The sequence below is a fragment of the Bubalus bubalis genome, chromosome 5 (assembly GCF_019923935.1).
Source record: "Bubalus bubalis isolate 160015118507 breed Murrah chromosome 5, NDDB_SH_1, whole genome shotgun sequence".
Classification (NCBI taxonomy): Eukaryota; Metazoa; Chordata; class Mammalia; order Artiodactyla; family Bovidae; genus Bubalus; species Bubalus bubalis.
This window is the reverse complement of record NC_059161.1, coordinates 19768779-19785474: the sequence shown is the minus strand read 5'-3', so window position 1 is coordinate 19785474 and position 16696 is coordinate 19768779. Positions and strand designations below refer to the sequence as shown.

The 16696-nt window shown below is 34.9% G+C and overlaps 1 protein-coding gene across 4 annotated transcripts in view; it reads left to right on the top strand.

Moving 5' to 3' along the window:
- CEP350 (centrosomal protein 350) overlaps positions 1 to 16696 on the top strand; it is a 159682-nt gene that overhangs the window by 39217 nt on the left and 103769 nt on the right. For 3 of the 4 annotated variants that reach the window (XM_006048584.3, XM_006048585.3, XM_006048587.3), the window contains exons 7-11: positions 3936 to 4049; positions 8441 to 8554; positions 12720 to 12866; positions 14079 to 14737; positions 15517 to 15638. In XM_006048584.3, coding sequence (XP_006048646.2) covers positions 3936 to 4049; positions 8441 to 8554; positions 12720 to 12866; positions 14079 to 14737; positions 15517 to 15638 — 1156 coding nt within the window. The remainder of the gene's footprint in view (positions 1 to 3935; positions 4050 to 8440; positions 8555 to 12719; positions 12867 to 14078; positions 14738 to 15516; positions 15639 to 16696) is intronic. The other variant, XM_006048586.3, reaches the window with a different exon arrangement.

Here is a 16696-nt window from a genome sequence, read left to right as displayed (position 1 = left end):
ATGAACCTTTAATAAGTTATACAAAAGAGAAAATAAAAATTAGTATAAATTTTAAAATAAAAAATATATAAATAAAATATAAATATAAAAATAAGTATAAAATTTCAGAGAACTGAAAGAATATTGCTCTTACTCTGTCATTGTATTTCTATTGTTATTAGAAATTCTTTTAAAAAGCAATGTTTGAAAAATACTTCAATCACTGCTATTTAATATTTGGTTACAGAATATCTTGGCACTGACATTTTGATCCTCTTTTGTTAACCTTAGAATTTTGACAGGGGTTTTCTCCATGTTTAAGAAAACAATAAATCAGATTTCCATTGAGAAGATGCTTTTCAGAGAGAATTTCTGCTTTGAGCCTAACTCAAGTTTTTATATATGGTGGTTTTGCATTTTTATGTTCCTGAAATTATTTTCACAGGGTCAGGGTCATCCATGTAAAATTTTGATTCATTGGTGAGGTTAGACTTTGGTCTTAAAGTTCCTACCATTCTGGCCTTTCTTTTGCAGATATTTTTTCAAGTTCAGTATTTATAAATGTATGACGATCAAAATATAATCAAGATTGGTTTATTCTGTTAATTTTAATAGAACAAACTTAACTATCTATAGTTTGAACAGTTTATCAGTTTTTTTGTGATATGTTTTGCTAGTAATATTCATTATGAATTAAAGATAGACAAGTAGCATTTAATTCTAGACAATTTATGATAAAATTGTGGGTAGTTCCCTTAATAAAATTCTTTCTTATCCTTCTAGTTGTTTGTGTGCCATGTAGAAATTGTCCACATTGCTGACAGAGCAATTAGCAAATGATGGGGTCAGAAGTTCTGGCTGGTTCTAAGATAGTGATTATACAAAACTTGGGCTATATTTATATCAGACCCATTAAATGCAGATTGTACCTTTAAGCTTTGTTCATTCTAGAAGTCAAAGTCTGCGGTTTCAAAAGTTCTTCCACTAAGGCAGAGTTAAGATGGTTGATTTGAATCTGTGTTCTATTTAATAATTTGTAAAAATCTAAAAATTAAGAAAAGAAAGCAACCTTAAAGAATCAGAGTGAAAATCTTAAGTATGACTTTGAGTTGTGACTAGATTTTGTATATTCCTTTTATTACTAGTTTTAATACTTTAGTTTCCATATTAAAATATATTATGAATGTAACTTTTATGAGGTTAACTAATGAAATATAGTATTCATTTCAGAAATCATAACAGAATATGGTTTCCAGTGGTATCCTAAGCAGTGGATTTATCTTTTCCACCAGTGAAGAACTGTTTTTCTGCTAAATTTTTGTTAGTGTAAATTAAAAGTATCTTAATATACTGTATTCTAAAGTGACATTTTAATTTCATTTGTTTAAATACTTAGTAAATTCACTTGATTTGCAGTTGAAAAGACGAAAAAGACATACATTGAAAAGCTGTATCATTCTTGTGCTCCAGTCACCTGGTCCCCTTTCTGGAGGTTACTTGTGTTAACAATTTATGTACCATTCCAGAGATAATTTTCTCTTACACAAATGAAAGAGAGAGAGAAAAGAGAGAGAGGAGGAGATTTTTCTTTGTCTTTTTATATAGTTGTTAGTGTATGAAACCCATTCTAAACACATTACATTTATGTGTGTATATGTTTAAAATTTGAGGTAGTGAACACAGTGGTTCTTTCATTGTTTTATACTTAGTGGTTTACATATCTTTTTCTTTCTGGTTTAAATGCCCAAGAAGATTAAGCCTTCATTGATCATCTTATTTTATTTCAAAACTTAGTACAATGTCTTGGACACAAATGCACAGTAAATATTTTATTCTATTCAATAAATTCAATTAGTAAGAAAAATGTACACAAAGAGAATGGAAATAAAAACTGGGGAACAGAAAGAAAAACTGATGTAGATACTGAAAGCTGCTTAAAGTTAACTTATAAGTAAAGATGCAAATATAAAGAAAGGCTCCCATAAAGCTAAATGTTTCCTGAAGAGAAGAGAAGAGAAAAATGATAAGGTTGAATGTAGAGAGATGGAATGAGGGTAAGAAATGTTGGGAGGAAGATAGGTTTACATGGAATTGCCACACTTTCTTGTTATAAACTGTAGTTTGCAATAGACTAAACACTATATTTATAAACTTTTTGTTTATATAGCTATAAGCATAGTTGTGTGTGTCCTGTGGTACAAATTTCAGGTAAAATTAAGCTTATGCTGTTGTCTTAAGAGCTGAATAGAGTACTTCTTATTAGACATGTAATTATTTTACCAGTACCATTTTATCTGCACTTTTAAAGTGCTTTTACCAATTTTTGACTCCATTAAATTGATTTAATTTTTACAAAATATTTAATGGCAATTCTTTAGTAAGTTGAGCCCATTTGAAAATACAGATCTTTTTACTATTCTGGTTATCATCCATATTCATTACTTTATCTTTTTTTGCAAAGTAACATTTTAAGTTTAGTATATTTCTTAAGGAATAGTGATAAATTTGAAGTAGGAAACTAGAATGATAATTTCTAGGAAATAGCACATGTGTAATGTTTGTTGAGAAATAGAACAAGTATGTTTTAAGGAACTGTTTTCCACACTTTGGTTGTCTGATTTTGCCTGTGTAGACAGAAGCTTGTCCATTTGTTCAGTCATAGGCAAAATCAGAGAAGTGTGACTATTGTTGTTTCTCCTCAGACTTGAAAAGGTAGTTTCTTTCTCTGATATCCATAATTTATGATTGACATTCTTTTATCATTTAATTTGGTGCTTCTCCATTTCTAGTCTTTTTGAACAAATGTATATTGCTTTGTCTAACTGAAGCTTACTTTTCCAAACAGCACTTGTTAACACATTATGTGGTAGCTAATGATGCATTCCTCTTTTAAAAGCTTATAAAGCTGTTCAACATTTAATTATTAGGGATGCACAAATTAAAACCACAATGAGATACCATTTTATACCTATGAGGGTGACTATAATAAAAAAGACAATAACAAGTGAGGATATGGAGAAATTGCTGGTAAAAATGTAAAATGGTGCCGCTTCTTTAGAAAACATTTTGACAGTTCCTCAACAAGTTCAGCGTAAGAGTTACCATATGACCCAGCAATTCCACTCCTAGATATACTGCTGCTGCTGCTGCTGAGTCGCTTCAGTCGTGTCTGACTCTGTGTGACCCCATAGATGGCAGCCCACCAGGCTCCCCCGTCCCTGGGATTCTCCAGGCAAGAACACTGGAGTGCGTTGCCATTTCCTTCTCCAGTGCATGAAAGTGAAAAGTGAAAGTGAAGTAGCTCAGTCGTGTCTGACTCTTCGCGACCCCACGGACTGCAGCCTACCAGGCTCCTCCATCCATGGGATTTTTAGGCAAAAGTACCAGAGTGGGGTGCCATTGCCTTCTCCGCCTAGATATACTACCCAAGGGAATTGAAAAAGGTATATTTACACACATCCTTGTGCATATATGTTTATAACGACATTATTCATAATAGCCAAGAAGTAGAAAACAGCCCAGATGTTCAACTGGTAAACAGATAAGCAAACATTGATATATCTGTACAATGGAGTATCATTCAACAATAAAAGCTAAGTGAAAAGCCAGACACAAAAGGCCACACATTGTAGGATTCTATTTATATGGAAATGTCCAGAATAGGCAAATCTGTAAAGATAGAAAATAGTTGAGTATTTGGCAGGGAATAGAGGGAGTGGTGTGGGGAGCAACTGCTAATGGTTACAGGGTTACTTTTCAAGGTGATGAAATGCTCTAGAATTAGATGGTGGTGATAGTTGTGTAACTATCTGAATATCCTAAAAAGCAGGGAGTTGTACACTTTAAATAGAGTGAATTTTATAGTATATTAATTTATTTCACTTAAAGTTAATAATATAACAAAACTTTGAATGCAGTATTGATAAGGATGTTTTGTATTGTTGGTTATATATTAGGCTTCAATCCTTCAGAGACCAAGATTCGAACACCTGATGGGAAAGTGTGGCAGGAGGCTGAGTTTCAAAACATGAGTAGAGAACTGTATCGTGACTTAGCACTTCACTTTGCAGGTGAGAGTAGCATGTTCCTAGGTTTTCAGTGTTTTATCATGCATACTACCTAAGCTGCAATGCTGAAACATAAAATTGTCACCAAACTAAAGTTATTTCCCATTTCTAAATGCATGGTATACTTAAGTAGTGATATTGTCAGTCACAAGACTCTTAGCTTCCAGGCTTTGCTCCAGGGTTAAATTAGCATATATAGCTGAAAAGACAGAAACTAGGCTATTTTTAAACTAAGGGACGTTCTGAGTGGGCTTGTCTGATTTGAAGGAAACATAGGAGTCTAGTTGAAGTTTAGTAGCCCTCTGAGATCTTTGAAATGGTCAGTAATTTGGTGGGCAGCAGATAAGATACTATGAGGGCAAAAAGCAGGAAGAAAAATGAACATTATCAGAAGGGAATAATGTGTGTTAGAGGATTGAAAATAGGAGGAACTTACGGAAGACTGGAAGAGGAAAATAGGAAGATCATACATATAATATTACTATATTGAAACCTTGTATGATTTTGGGCAAGATGCTGCCCAACATTTAGTCTCCTAAATGTTTTACAGTTGAGGAAGTGTAAGGTCAAGGAGTAATTTTCCCATGGTTGCATAGAGCAGTTAAGAATTGAAGCCAAGGTTTAAAACCAACTCAGTCTGACTCTGAAGCTTGAAAATTTTCTGGTAAGCCCTAGTAGAGACTCTGCTAATAAATATTATGGCATTCACTGTCCAGTCCAATTTTCCTACTATTATTTTTGGAACAATATCTTCAGAAATTTTTTCTCATATGAAAAGGAAATATAATGTAATAGTTAAGAGTGAGATTTTGGAATTAGTTTACAAGGATTCAAATTCTGGCTCTGCCACTTAATTAGTTTTTCATACTATCTGTGTTACATAAACTCTCTTCCTTGGTTTTCTCATTTGTAAAATGGGAATGATAATATGCTTCATAGAACAGTATCAGTAGACTAGTGGAATGATGTATGCCAAAGAACTCTTAAAGAGGTCTGCCTATTATAGTCGGCCTTCTCTTTTGTTTCAGTGGGTCAACTCTCCCGCTGCTTCTGTCTTAAACAAAACCCATCTACTTCTGTATTAAATTCCAGTTGCTCTAGTGTATTTAAGGACATTACTACAGCCCTGTTTTCTCTTTTCCATTATCAAGTTTTCCCTCTCTATGAGGTCATGCCCATCAACATAGTGTTTGATAACATGCTGTTATCTGGGCCATCATAAAAGAACCCCTTTTGGCCCTACTCTGCTTTGTTTCTCTCCTTTTATTTACAGTGAAGCTTCAGAAAGTTGCTTTATCTTCATAGTCTCCAATTTTTTTCCTCCATTTTACTCTTGAATCCTTTCTGTTAGGTTTTTGCTCCTACTTCTCTGTGGACTGCTGTTACCAAGGTCATCAGTGACTTCCACATCGCTAAATCCAGTGTGTAATTCTCATTTGTTATCCTGCTTGATCTCTCAGAAACATTCAGTTCAGTTCAGTCGCTCAGTCATGTCCAACTCTTTGCAACCCCATGGACTGCAGCATGCCAGGCTTTCTCGGAGCTTGCTCAAACTCACGTCCATCAAGTTGGTGATGCCATCCAACCATCTCATCCTCCGTCATCCCCTTCTCCTGCCTTCAATCTTTCTCAGCATCAGCGTCTTTTCAGATGAGTCAGTTCTTTGCATCAGGTGGCCAAAGTATTGGAGTTTCAGCTTCAGCATCAGTCCTTCCAATGAATATTCAGGGATGATTTATTTTAGGATGGACTGGTTGGATCTCCTTGTAGTCCAAGGGACTCTCAAGAGTCTTCTCCAACACCACAGTTCAGAAGCATCAATTCTTCAGCACTCAGCTTTCTTTATGGTCCAACTCTCATATCCATAGATGACTACTGGAAAAACCATAGCTTTGACTAGACGGACCTTTATAGGTAAAGTAATGTCTCTGCTTTTTAATATGCAGTCTAGGTTGGTCATAGCTTTCCTTCCAAGGAGCCAGTGTCTTTTAATTTCATGGCTGCTGTCACCATCTGCAGTGATTTTGGAGCCCCCAAAATAAAGTCTCTCAGAAACGTTGGATATCACTAATCACTTCATCTTTGAAATTCTTCACTTGGAGTCTTATCTATGATACCATAAGTGTTTAGTTTTCCTCCCAAGTTTATCTGCTCTTTTTTGTTCTTTTTTTTCCCTAATCAACTATCTGATCTCTGAATATTGGCATGTCCTGGTCCCTGTGCTTGGATCTGTGTTTCTCATTGTTTTTCTTTTTTTGTTTTTCTTTTCTCTTCCATCCCTTTCTTTTTCCTTTGCTGCTGCTGCTGCTGCTAAGTCGCTTCAGTCATGTCCGACTCTGTGCGACCCCATAGACGGCAGCCCACCAGGCTCCCCCGTCCCTGGGATTCTCCAGGCAAGAATACTAGAGTGGGTTGCCATTTCCTTCTCCAATGCATGAAGGTGAAAAGTGAAAGTGAAGTCGCTCAGTCCTGTCCGACTCTGAGCGACCCCATGAACTGCAGCCTACCGGGCTCCTCTGTCCGTGGGATTTTCCAGGCAAGAGTACTGGAGTGGGGTGCCATCGCCTTCTCCGTCTTTTTCCTTTATTGTTTTTAAAATTTTTTGTTTATCCATATACAAACTAGGCAAGCTCATAGAGTTTCAGTACTTTAAATATTCTCTGCTGATGATTCCCACATTTATGTCTCTGACCAGACTTCTCTGAATTCAGATTCATATCCAGCTGCTAACTCTGCACCTCCCCCTGGATGTATAATAAATTTCTTAAGCTTAATATATCCAAAAATGGAGCTAGCTAACTAAATGAGGTCATGGTACACCCCTTAAACTTATTCCTCTGTTAGTCTCTCCATTTTACTGGAGAGTAAATCTTGTCCTTCTGATTATTCAGGTCCCAAATCCTTGGTCATCCTTGACCCCTCTGTTTCTCTCATACCTTATATCTAAATTGTCTGAAAAACCTCTAAAATATAATCACCTTCACCTACCACCTAGGTTCAAGCCATCCACTGTCAGTCTCCTGGCTGGATTACTGCAGTAGCCTTCTAACTGGTTACCCTGCTTCTGCTCTTCTTCTAATGAATCTGTTCTCATCATAGCTATCAGAGTAAGCTTGTTAAAATAACATTTAGGTCATGTCACTCCTTTGCTCAATTTCTCATCCTGTTCTTGAGTAAAACCTGAAGTTCTCACAACGACCTGTAAAGCCCTATGTAATCTGGCCCTCAGTCATGTCTTTTGACCCTAACTCTTATTGCTTTTCTCTTTCTTCACTTCATTCACATTGATTTCCTTGCTATTTCTTAGACACTAAGTATGCTCGTGCCTCAGGGCCTTTGAATCAAACTTACTTCTTTGCTCAGAATGCAGAGCTCTATATATGTTTAAAGTACATTTATCCAGATCTGTGATTGAGATTAATTTTCAAGTTTATGTGTATAGTCAGTTTATTTCTGCAGATTGGAATTTAAAAATTAGTGAGCAGTAGTTTATATGTGAAATACTTTGACATATTTCACTAGCCTAATCATCAGATCAGATCAGATCAGTCGCGTCCGACTCTTTGCGACCCCATGAATCGCAGCACGCCAGGCCTCCCTGTCCATCACCAACTCCCGGAGTTCACTCAGACTCAACGTCCATCGAGTCAGTGATGCCATTCAGCCATCTCATCCTCTGTCGTCCCCTTCTCCTCCTGCCCCCAATCCCTCCCAGCATCAGAGTCTTTTCCAATGAGTCATCTCTTCGCATGAGGTGGCCAAAGTACTGGAGTTTCAGCTTCAGCATCATTCCTTCCAAAGAAATCCCAGGGCTGATCTCCTTCAGAATGGACTGGTTGGATCTCCTTGCAGTCCAAGGGACGCTCAAGAGTCTTCTCCAACACCACAGTTCAAAAGCATCAATTCTTCGGCGCTCAGCCTTCTTTACAGTCCAACTCTCACATCCATAAAAGGGCCTAATTTAGGAATATTAAGTATTTTATACAGTTTTATTCTAGAAGTTCATGATATTTCAGTTAAGTGGGAATTTTTAAATGAAATAGGAATCTGTGAAAGTGCTTACTTCTGAGATTCTGTAAATGCTGTGATCTAGCTTGGAAAGCATTATTGTAGCTTCTTTCAGTTTGTGAAAACCAGGTGAGTGTCTCAAGGGTTTCCTGAAAAACACACACACACACACACAAAGAATTGAGACCTAACAGTAGAGTAATTGTGATCTCTAGACCTTTCTGTAAGAGGACTTGATATTGCAGCTTTTGAGTCAAAGAAATAGTGAAAGTTTCTCTCTCCCTTCCTGAACCATGTATTCTATATAGGTTTCTCATACTGGGGGGAGGATGAGTGGGTCAATACCACTTATTATAATATTTGCTATAAATGTTTCTGTTTTTCAGATGATAACTCTATGAAAGAAAAACCAGCTGAAAAAAGTAAAGAGAAGAAAGTGGTCAAGCCAGTACGAAAAGTCCAAAAGGTAGCACAGTTATCAAGTTCAGAATGCAAAACAGGTTGGTTTTCTCAATATTAGGCCCATCTTAAAATTACATATTAGTGAAATGGCATCTATTCAGAAATAAATGTTCTTATTATTTGACACATAAAAAAATTCAGTATGTTTTATATATCATTTTATGTGTGTTTTCTTGAGGTTAATTGACATATTTAGAATATGTAGTCTGAAAAGTCTTCATATATGTATATACTCATGAAATATGTTCACCATGATACTGAACAGTGCCCCCCCATTTTTTCTGTCATTATTTTTTAATAGAAATTAACCAGATTAAAGGTAATGATTTTTATATAGTGAACTTTTATATACAGAGGGATGGCTTATGCCTGTAGCTAAGTTTCTTCACTTATTCTAATGAGTGAATAAATATTGCACAAGAAAAATCTGGCAGTCTGTGGTAGTAATGGACTAGACTCAGAATAAATCAAGATGGGGGGAAAGAGAATTCCCTGGCTTTGTAGTGATTAACATTTTAGGCTTAATCTATATTGCCTGAATTTATACACTGGTTCTGTCATGTCTAACTTTATTTCTTTGGTAATTGAGTTAATTTTGGTGTCCTTTGGTTTCCCTGTTTGTATATGGGAAACCACTAGTTACTTTTCTCATAGGTTGTTGTGAGAACTAAAATAGTTAATACCAAAAGTACTCAGTATAGTACCTGACACATTGTAAACACTCAATTGTTAGGTGTAATTTCTCTACTACTAATTATTATTTCTAGCTATATTGAAAATGGCTGTTTAGTGTGTCATATTTAAGTCATTGAGTAATTTGGGTCAAGGGAGTGGAGAAAGTTGGAAACTTGTCACTTTCAGTTGGAGACAATTCACACATTCATTATGCAAATATATTTGCTTTATTTAAGGCACTGGGATATTCTAAGCTTAGGCAATATAGTGGTAAGCAAGATGCACATAGCTCCTTCTCTCCTGGAACTTAGAATCTTGTCAGGAAAAAAGTAGATATGTATTATAATAAAGTGTAATGAATATTGAATAAAGTGAAAGTGAAAGTGTTAGTCGCTCCGTCGTGTCTGACTCTTTGCCAGCCCATGGACTGTAGCCCACCAGGCTCCTCTGTCCATGGGATTCTTCAGGCAAGAATTACTGGAGTGGGTTGCCATTCCCTTCTCCAGGGGGTTCTTCCTGACCCAGGGATTGAACCTGAGTCTCCCACATTAGAGGCAGATTCTTCACTGTCTGAGACCACAGGGAAGCCCCCAAATAATTGAATAGGGAACATACAAAGTCCTATAAAAACATGAAAATAGAGTGATGGGGCACTGGTTTCTGACGAAGTGCTTGTTTTTCTGATCATAGACTAATTAGTTCAGTTCAGTTGCTCAGTCATGTCCGACTCTTTGTGACCCCATGGACTGAAGCATGCCAGGCCTCTCTGTCCATCACCAACTCCTGGAGTTAACTCAAACTCATGTCCATTGATTGGGTGATGCCATCCAACCATCTCATCCTCTGTTGACCCCTTCTCCTCTTGCCCTCAATCTTTCCCAGCATCAGGATCTTTTCAAATGAGTCACCTCTTCACATCAGGTGGCCAAAGGATTGGAGTTTCAGCTTCAACATCAGTCCTTCCAATGAATATTCAGGGCTGGTTTTCTTTAGGATGGACTTGTTGGATCTCCTTGCAGTCCAAGGGACTCTAAAGAGTCTTCTCCAACACCACAGTTCAGAAACATCAATTTTTCGGCGCTCAGCTTTCTTTATGGTCCAACTCTCACATCCATACATGACTACTGGAAAAACCATAGCCTTGACTAGATGGACCTTTTTTGGTAAAGTAATGTCTCTGCTTTTTAATATGCTGTCTAGGTTGGTCATAACTTTCCTTCCAAGGAGTAAGCGTCTTTTATTTCATGGCTGCAGTCACCATCTGCAGTGATTTTTGAGCCCAAAAAAATAAAGTCTGCCACTAGTTCCATTGTTTCCCCATCTATTTGCCATGAAGTAATGGGACTGGATGCCATGATCTTGTTTTTCTGATCATAGACTAATCAAAAACATGCCAAATAACTTACTTTGTGACATCCATTGTTAATTGTAGATGCCATACAAGAAGGACCCTGGCTATATACCAATAAAAAAATAAAATTTTATAGGAACAGGAATTACCTGGGTGTAAACTAAATCTTACATTAAAAAAATGTAAGAGTGTTTTTCATGTGATATTGTTGTGAGGGGCATAGTTTGAAAGGAAGCACTGGGACCACTATAACTTGTAAATACTGATCTTGGATTGTATTTATCCAGTTTTGTGGTGGGCTAATTCTGCCATGTGTATACTGTGGCAGTGACTGCTACAGAGAGTCATTTTATTGAGTTAAAGCTATTTTAAGAGTTTATCTATAGTAAAAGTTCTTTTTCTACCAATGACCGCATGGGACTATTCCAGAAAGCCAGAATTTAGAAATAACCACCCAGCATATTTGGAAGCCAACATTAATAACCACCCAGCATATTCATGATTGCTTGCTCTTGATTCAGAAAATTAAGCTGAAATTGAAGAGAAACCTGTTCTCCCATTTTGCTTAAGCACATGAAGTATCTTATAAATAGATTGAACAGTAGACTTAAAACCGTTTAAATATTTTAGATAAACATTTTAAGGTTAATAGCAAGGTGCAAAAGCTTTTCTAAAGTAAATAGTACACATTTATAATTCATGTTTTTTAATGATAGACGTTTTCATTAAAACTACTTTCATTTAAACTTTTAAATGGTACTCTAAATATTTTTAAAAATTATAGATGCAAAGTAGTATCACAGAAAGCTTGGAAAATAGAAAAAAAACAGATAAAAACCACTGCTCTTACTTAAACAAAGGACTAGTAGTTTTGTGTATTTTCTTAATTTTAAAATCAGTAGTAGATTACTGTAGTCATTGTATTATAAGATTTTATCTTTTTCTCTTAGCATCTTAGGACAAGAATATTTCTGCTATTTCTTATAGAAATTGTAATTGGAAATGGCCACACAGTACTCCTAATAGAAACATAGTTTATCTACTATTCAATATTTAGGTTACTTCTGATATTATAAAGATAATACAGTGAACATTGTCATTTATTTTTTTTCTTTCTGTTGGATACATTTCTGTTACTTCGATTATTTGATCAAGGGAAATGACCCCTTTGACATGTAATACTATTTTTTAAAAGGAAACTATATCCATTGATATTTCAACAAGCATAGTAAAAATGATTTTTACTATAATTTTACCAGCTTTGGCTAGAATGTAAAAGTATTTTTTCTAATTTAATTAGATTTAAAGTATTACTTCATTATTTTCATTTCTATTACATTTTTATATTGCTTTGTATTTAAATACTTTTGCATATTTATTTCAGATTTTTTAAAATGGTTTCTATTTTATAAATGGTCTTTCATGGTATTTTTTGTTTTTTAAGTCACTGTCTGTTTTGAAATAATGGTCTAATTTTAATTTTTTTTACCGTCTCAAGCTAATAAATGAAAATTTTTTCTCTTGGTAAACAGCTGTATTTATTGGAATATACTTTTATTTTTATGAACTTCTATAATGGCAGTTTAAAGCATTGATGATATTTGCTTTTTGAGTGTCATTGTTTTATGCATTAAAAAGTAATGTGTAGCAATGTGTTATATGTCTATAAAATACAATGTTAAATTCTCTGTAATAACCATCCCCTTCAAAGGTGGTCACTGTTAACTCTTTGTTACATGTTTCCTTAAGGTTTTTTTCTATGCTTCGCTTAAGTCATTTGCTCATTCAGCAGACATACATTTTACTGTGTCAGGTACTGTGCTAATTTTGGTAAAACCAAACACTTACAGTTAAGACATATTTTTATTCTGTGCCAAAATTGTTGAATTTGGTGCCCTGGTTCTTAAAGTTTCATAATTCATTAATATTTGGTACTTAACTTTCAAAGCATTTTACACTTAGTATTTGAGGTGTGTGGGTAAATAAAAATTTAAACAGACTCCATTAATTGATTTGGGGGGACTTGAGTTTAAAAATAAAATTAGGTTGTAAATATTTTGACTTTGACATAAGATAAGCAAAAGATTAATTACAAGTACTTGTATGGTTAAGTAAGAAGTGCTTCTTACAGCTAAAATTTAAGTTTTATATATATATATATATCTTTTCTTTTTTAGGTAGCAGTCATCTGATTAGTACATCTTCTTGGCGAGATGGACAAAAATTAGTAAAGAAAATTCTTGGTCCTGCACCTAGAATAGAGCAAAAAGAGCGAAGAGCAGCATCAAGTGACAGAAGTGGAAGAGAAAGAACTACTAAATCTGGTGAGCAGTTACATTAGTTAAACTACTTAATCATTTAAATTGTTGAGCAAAGTGATTAAAAGTTGCTTGTGTAAGTACTTTGAGAGATGAAAATATTCTTTTAAGAATACTCTTTAAAATTTTGCTTTTTAATTGTGAATGTAGCTTAAAAAAGAAGAAATGTTCTGTTGGGCTTGGCTATGGGTAATTTCCATATATAGATGTTACGTTGATCCTTATTAAGAATTTTGTTTGTGTTATAGTAATTATATTTATCTGTCATTATGAATAAATAGCAAGGCATCATATAATCAAATCCTATTAGACTATTAGGGACCTTTAGAGGATTAAGTCCAATGTGTCTTATCTCCATAGATACAAGCAGAAGTAGATACAAGCACAAGGTTGGATTTGTTTGTTTGTTTGACAGATTAGGAAACAGGCCCTGAGAGAGAAGTGAGTTTTCTCAAGGATATACAGTCAGTGGGTGACAAAATTTGATCTAGATCCAGCACTCTTTAGTTTGACACTCAAGTCCATTCTCCTTTTAAAATGTCATGAGTGCCATTTGAAATAACTAGTTACTTTTTCATGAACACTAATTTTAGAAAATGAAATATAAATACCTACAAGCCAGTTTTCCTTTTCAGTTGAAAAAAATTGCCTCAATTTGAGCTTCTGAAATGGATTCAGTAAGAAATGCTATTTGATAGAAGTTAATACATATTTTGTATTTGTTCTTTTTATCTGACTTATAAATAAACTCATACCATTGTCAGTCTAAGACTAAGCCACATCAGCAAACATTTAGTTGATAAAATGATTGTTTTTCTATATATTGAATTTTTTCCTGTTATTCATTGGAGAGTTGTGGCAGCCTAACATCAGTTTTTTAACAACTGATTGAGGGTTTGGGGAGAGAGATAAATAGTAACATTAAATATGCATATGGGAGAGAACTAGTATCTCTCTATTAATAGTTGATATTGATAATTATTAATGGTTAGATATTCACATAAATAACAAGATAGTCCTTATTTCAGAAATATTAAAAGATGCACTAAAAAAATGCTGAGGAAGTACCGTTTCTATGGAGTATCAGAATTCTCTGTTTTTCTTTTCTTATGTTCTTTATAAGACTTTTTAAGATATTTGAGTTAAAGTGAAATTTCCTAATTTTCTCCTTAATGCAGTAAATCTTAGAAATGAATATAGAATTTTCATACTTTGCAGGGGGCCATATTGGAAGAGCAGAGTCGGATCCTAGATTGGATGTTTCACATAGACATCGTCCACGAAACTCAGAACGTTCAAGAAGTAGAGCTCGGTCAGAAAATAATGTAAAGAAATTAGTTCCATCTCTTCCAGATAATAAACAGGAGGAAAATGCTGCCTTAAATAAGGACTTTTTACCTGTTGAAATTCGTGGAATTCTTGATGACCTCCAGTTGGATTCAGCAGCTCAGACTGCAAGACAAGAGACAGGAGAGTTACAGAATCAGAAGTCATCAGCATCCATACAAGCTCCTAGAAGTCATAGCCCAATAAAAAGAAAACCTGACAAAATAACAGCTAATGAAGATCCCCCTGTTATTTCTAAAAAGCGTCACTATGATACAGATGAGGTACGACAGTACATTGTTAGACAGCAGGAAGAAAGGAAGAGGAAACAGAATGAGGAGAAGAAGGCCCAAAAGGAGGCCACTGAGCAGAAGAACAAACGATTACAGGAGCTCTACCGGAAACAGAAAGAAGCCTTTACTAAAGTGAAAAATGTGCCTCCTTCTGAGCCATCAGCAACTAGGCGACTGCAAGAAACTTACTCCAAATTGCTTCTAGAAAAGTCATTGCTTGAAGAGCCAACTCATCAACATATTATGCAGGAAACACAGGTAATGGTACTGACAAAATTAGAAAGGGAGGTAATTCATGGTTAGGAAAAACTTGCTTGCTGTAATATTTAAAAATTACTCACCATTCCTAATATTCAGACATATGTTCAGACAGTATTTATAATAATGATGGCCTTTCATGAAGTTTATTCTATATGCAGAGTAATTTGATAAATACAATTGAAAATAAGTGCTCAGTTAGTTTCCTAGAGTGATTGTTGATTTGTCTCATTTCTGGTTAGTTATATTCTTGCCTAGTTTTTGTTGTATTACTGAGCAAAGTTAGACTGTGTTAATAATGAAAAACCTAGTTTTGTTATCTGTGCTGAAATGAGAGAATATTCTCTTATAGTATGCTAATTTTATGAGTATTGATTTTGTTTTTAAGGATAATAAAAATAACATCTGAGTCTATGCCGTGTGCCACTTACCATTTTAAAAGCTTTACAGGCTTAAGTTTCAGTAAACACAACTTTGAGAAGGGGAAGTACTGCTAGCATTTCCACTGATTAGGTGAAAAAGAGAATTAGAAAGAGTATTATTTCCTCCAAAGTACACAGTAAATTAATTGTAGGTGCCCTTGTTGGATTTCAGGTGTAATTTTTGCTGTTAACCGTAATGGTTGGTTTTAAGACAAACTAATTTAAATTGGTTTTATTTGAGAGGAAAACAGCTCCTGCATTTCATGATCTTTGTAAAGTTGAAGTGACTTAATATTTGTCTTATGTATAAATGTGTCTTTATGATGGGAGTCAGATAAAAATACTCTTTTTTTACAGACCAGACCAGGGTATCAGCCATCTGGAGAATCTGACAAAGAGAACAAAGTGCAAGAACGTCCCCCAAGCGCATCTTCCAGTAGTGACATGTCTCTGTCAGAACCTCCACAGCCTCTTGCCAGGTATAAAGGGGAGAATGACAGATGCTTAAGATTCTTTCTTTCTGTGATATTTACTATAGTGGTTTATGCCCAGTGAATTTTGTTCATTGACCTTCTGTGAGAACAAAAGGTTTATCTAGAAATTGGTTAATATCTTCTGATGGACACTTAAGCATGGTTATACATCTGTACATGGTGCATGCCCTATTTTGCTGTTTAATTTCTTCCCTGTTCTTTAATATTTGGTGTAAATAGCAGTTCCTCTTGGGGATCACCTTCAGTTGGAAGTACTCTTGCTTTCTCTGACCTCAACACATGAAAAAAAGTTTGTTGGATAAGTGAATCACAGTGGAATTAATATTTTTAAGTATTTGTGTTAAATATTTTTGAAAAGGTGTTTCTTTATTTATTATTATTCAAAATTTCTTCATATAACTCCTGCATCAACATATCTTACCTCTCAAAAGCTGTATTTGGATACACATATGAACAAATGAACAAGGACTAAGAGGGGATTTGATTTGAATTCAGATTGGTGACTGAGGGCTATTTTACCTTAAATTAAGAAAAAAGTTTTTTTTTCCCCCTTGGGCTGTATTGTTTGCAGTAAAGTAAACAAACAAACCTATTTGTCCATGAAAGTTAAGGTGATCTTCAGACTACATGATTATAAATTATGCTTTGAAATAATCATTTTTGGAAGAGAAAGATTTTAAAATTCTTTTTTGGGAATGCACAAATAAAAATCAAGTCACTGGTTTGGGGTTAATGTACATATGACCCTCTCACCCCTTGCTGACCCCCATGACCACCCTCCACCAAGAGAATAATAATTTTGATAAAAATAGCTAACATTTATTGTTTGTTACATTTCGGACACTGATCTAAGTACTTTGCATTTAACCCTTGTAAATTCTTTGAGTTCTCTCAGTTGTTGTTATTCAGTTGCTACGTTGTGTCCAACTCTTTGTGACCCTGTGGACTATAGCATGCCAGGCTTCCCTGTCTTTCACTATCTCCTGGAGTTTGCTCAGACTCAGGTGCATTGAGTCTCTTGGTTTCTTTTTGCTTAAAAGCAC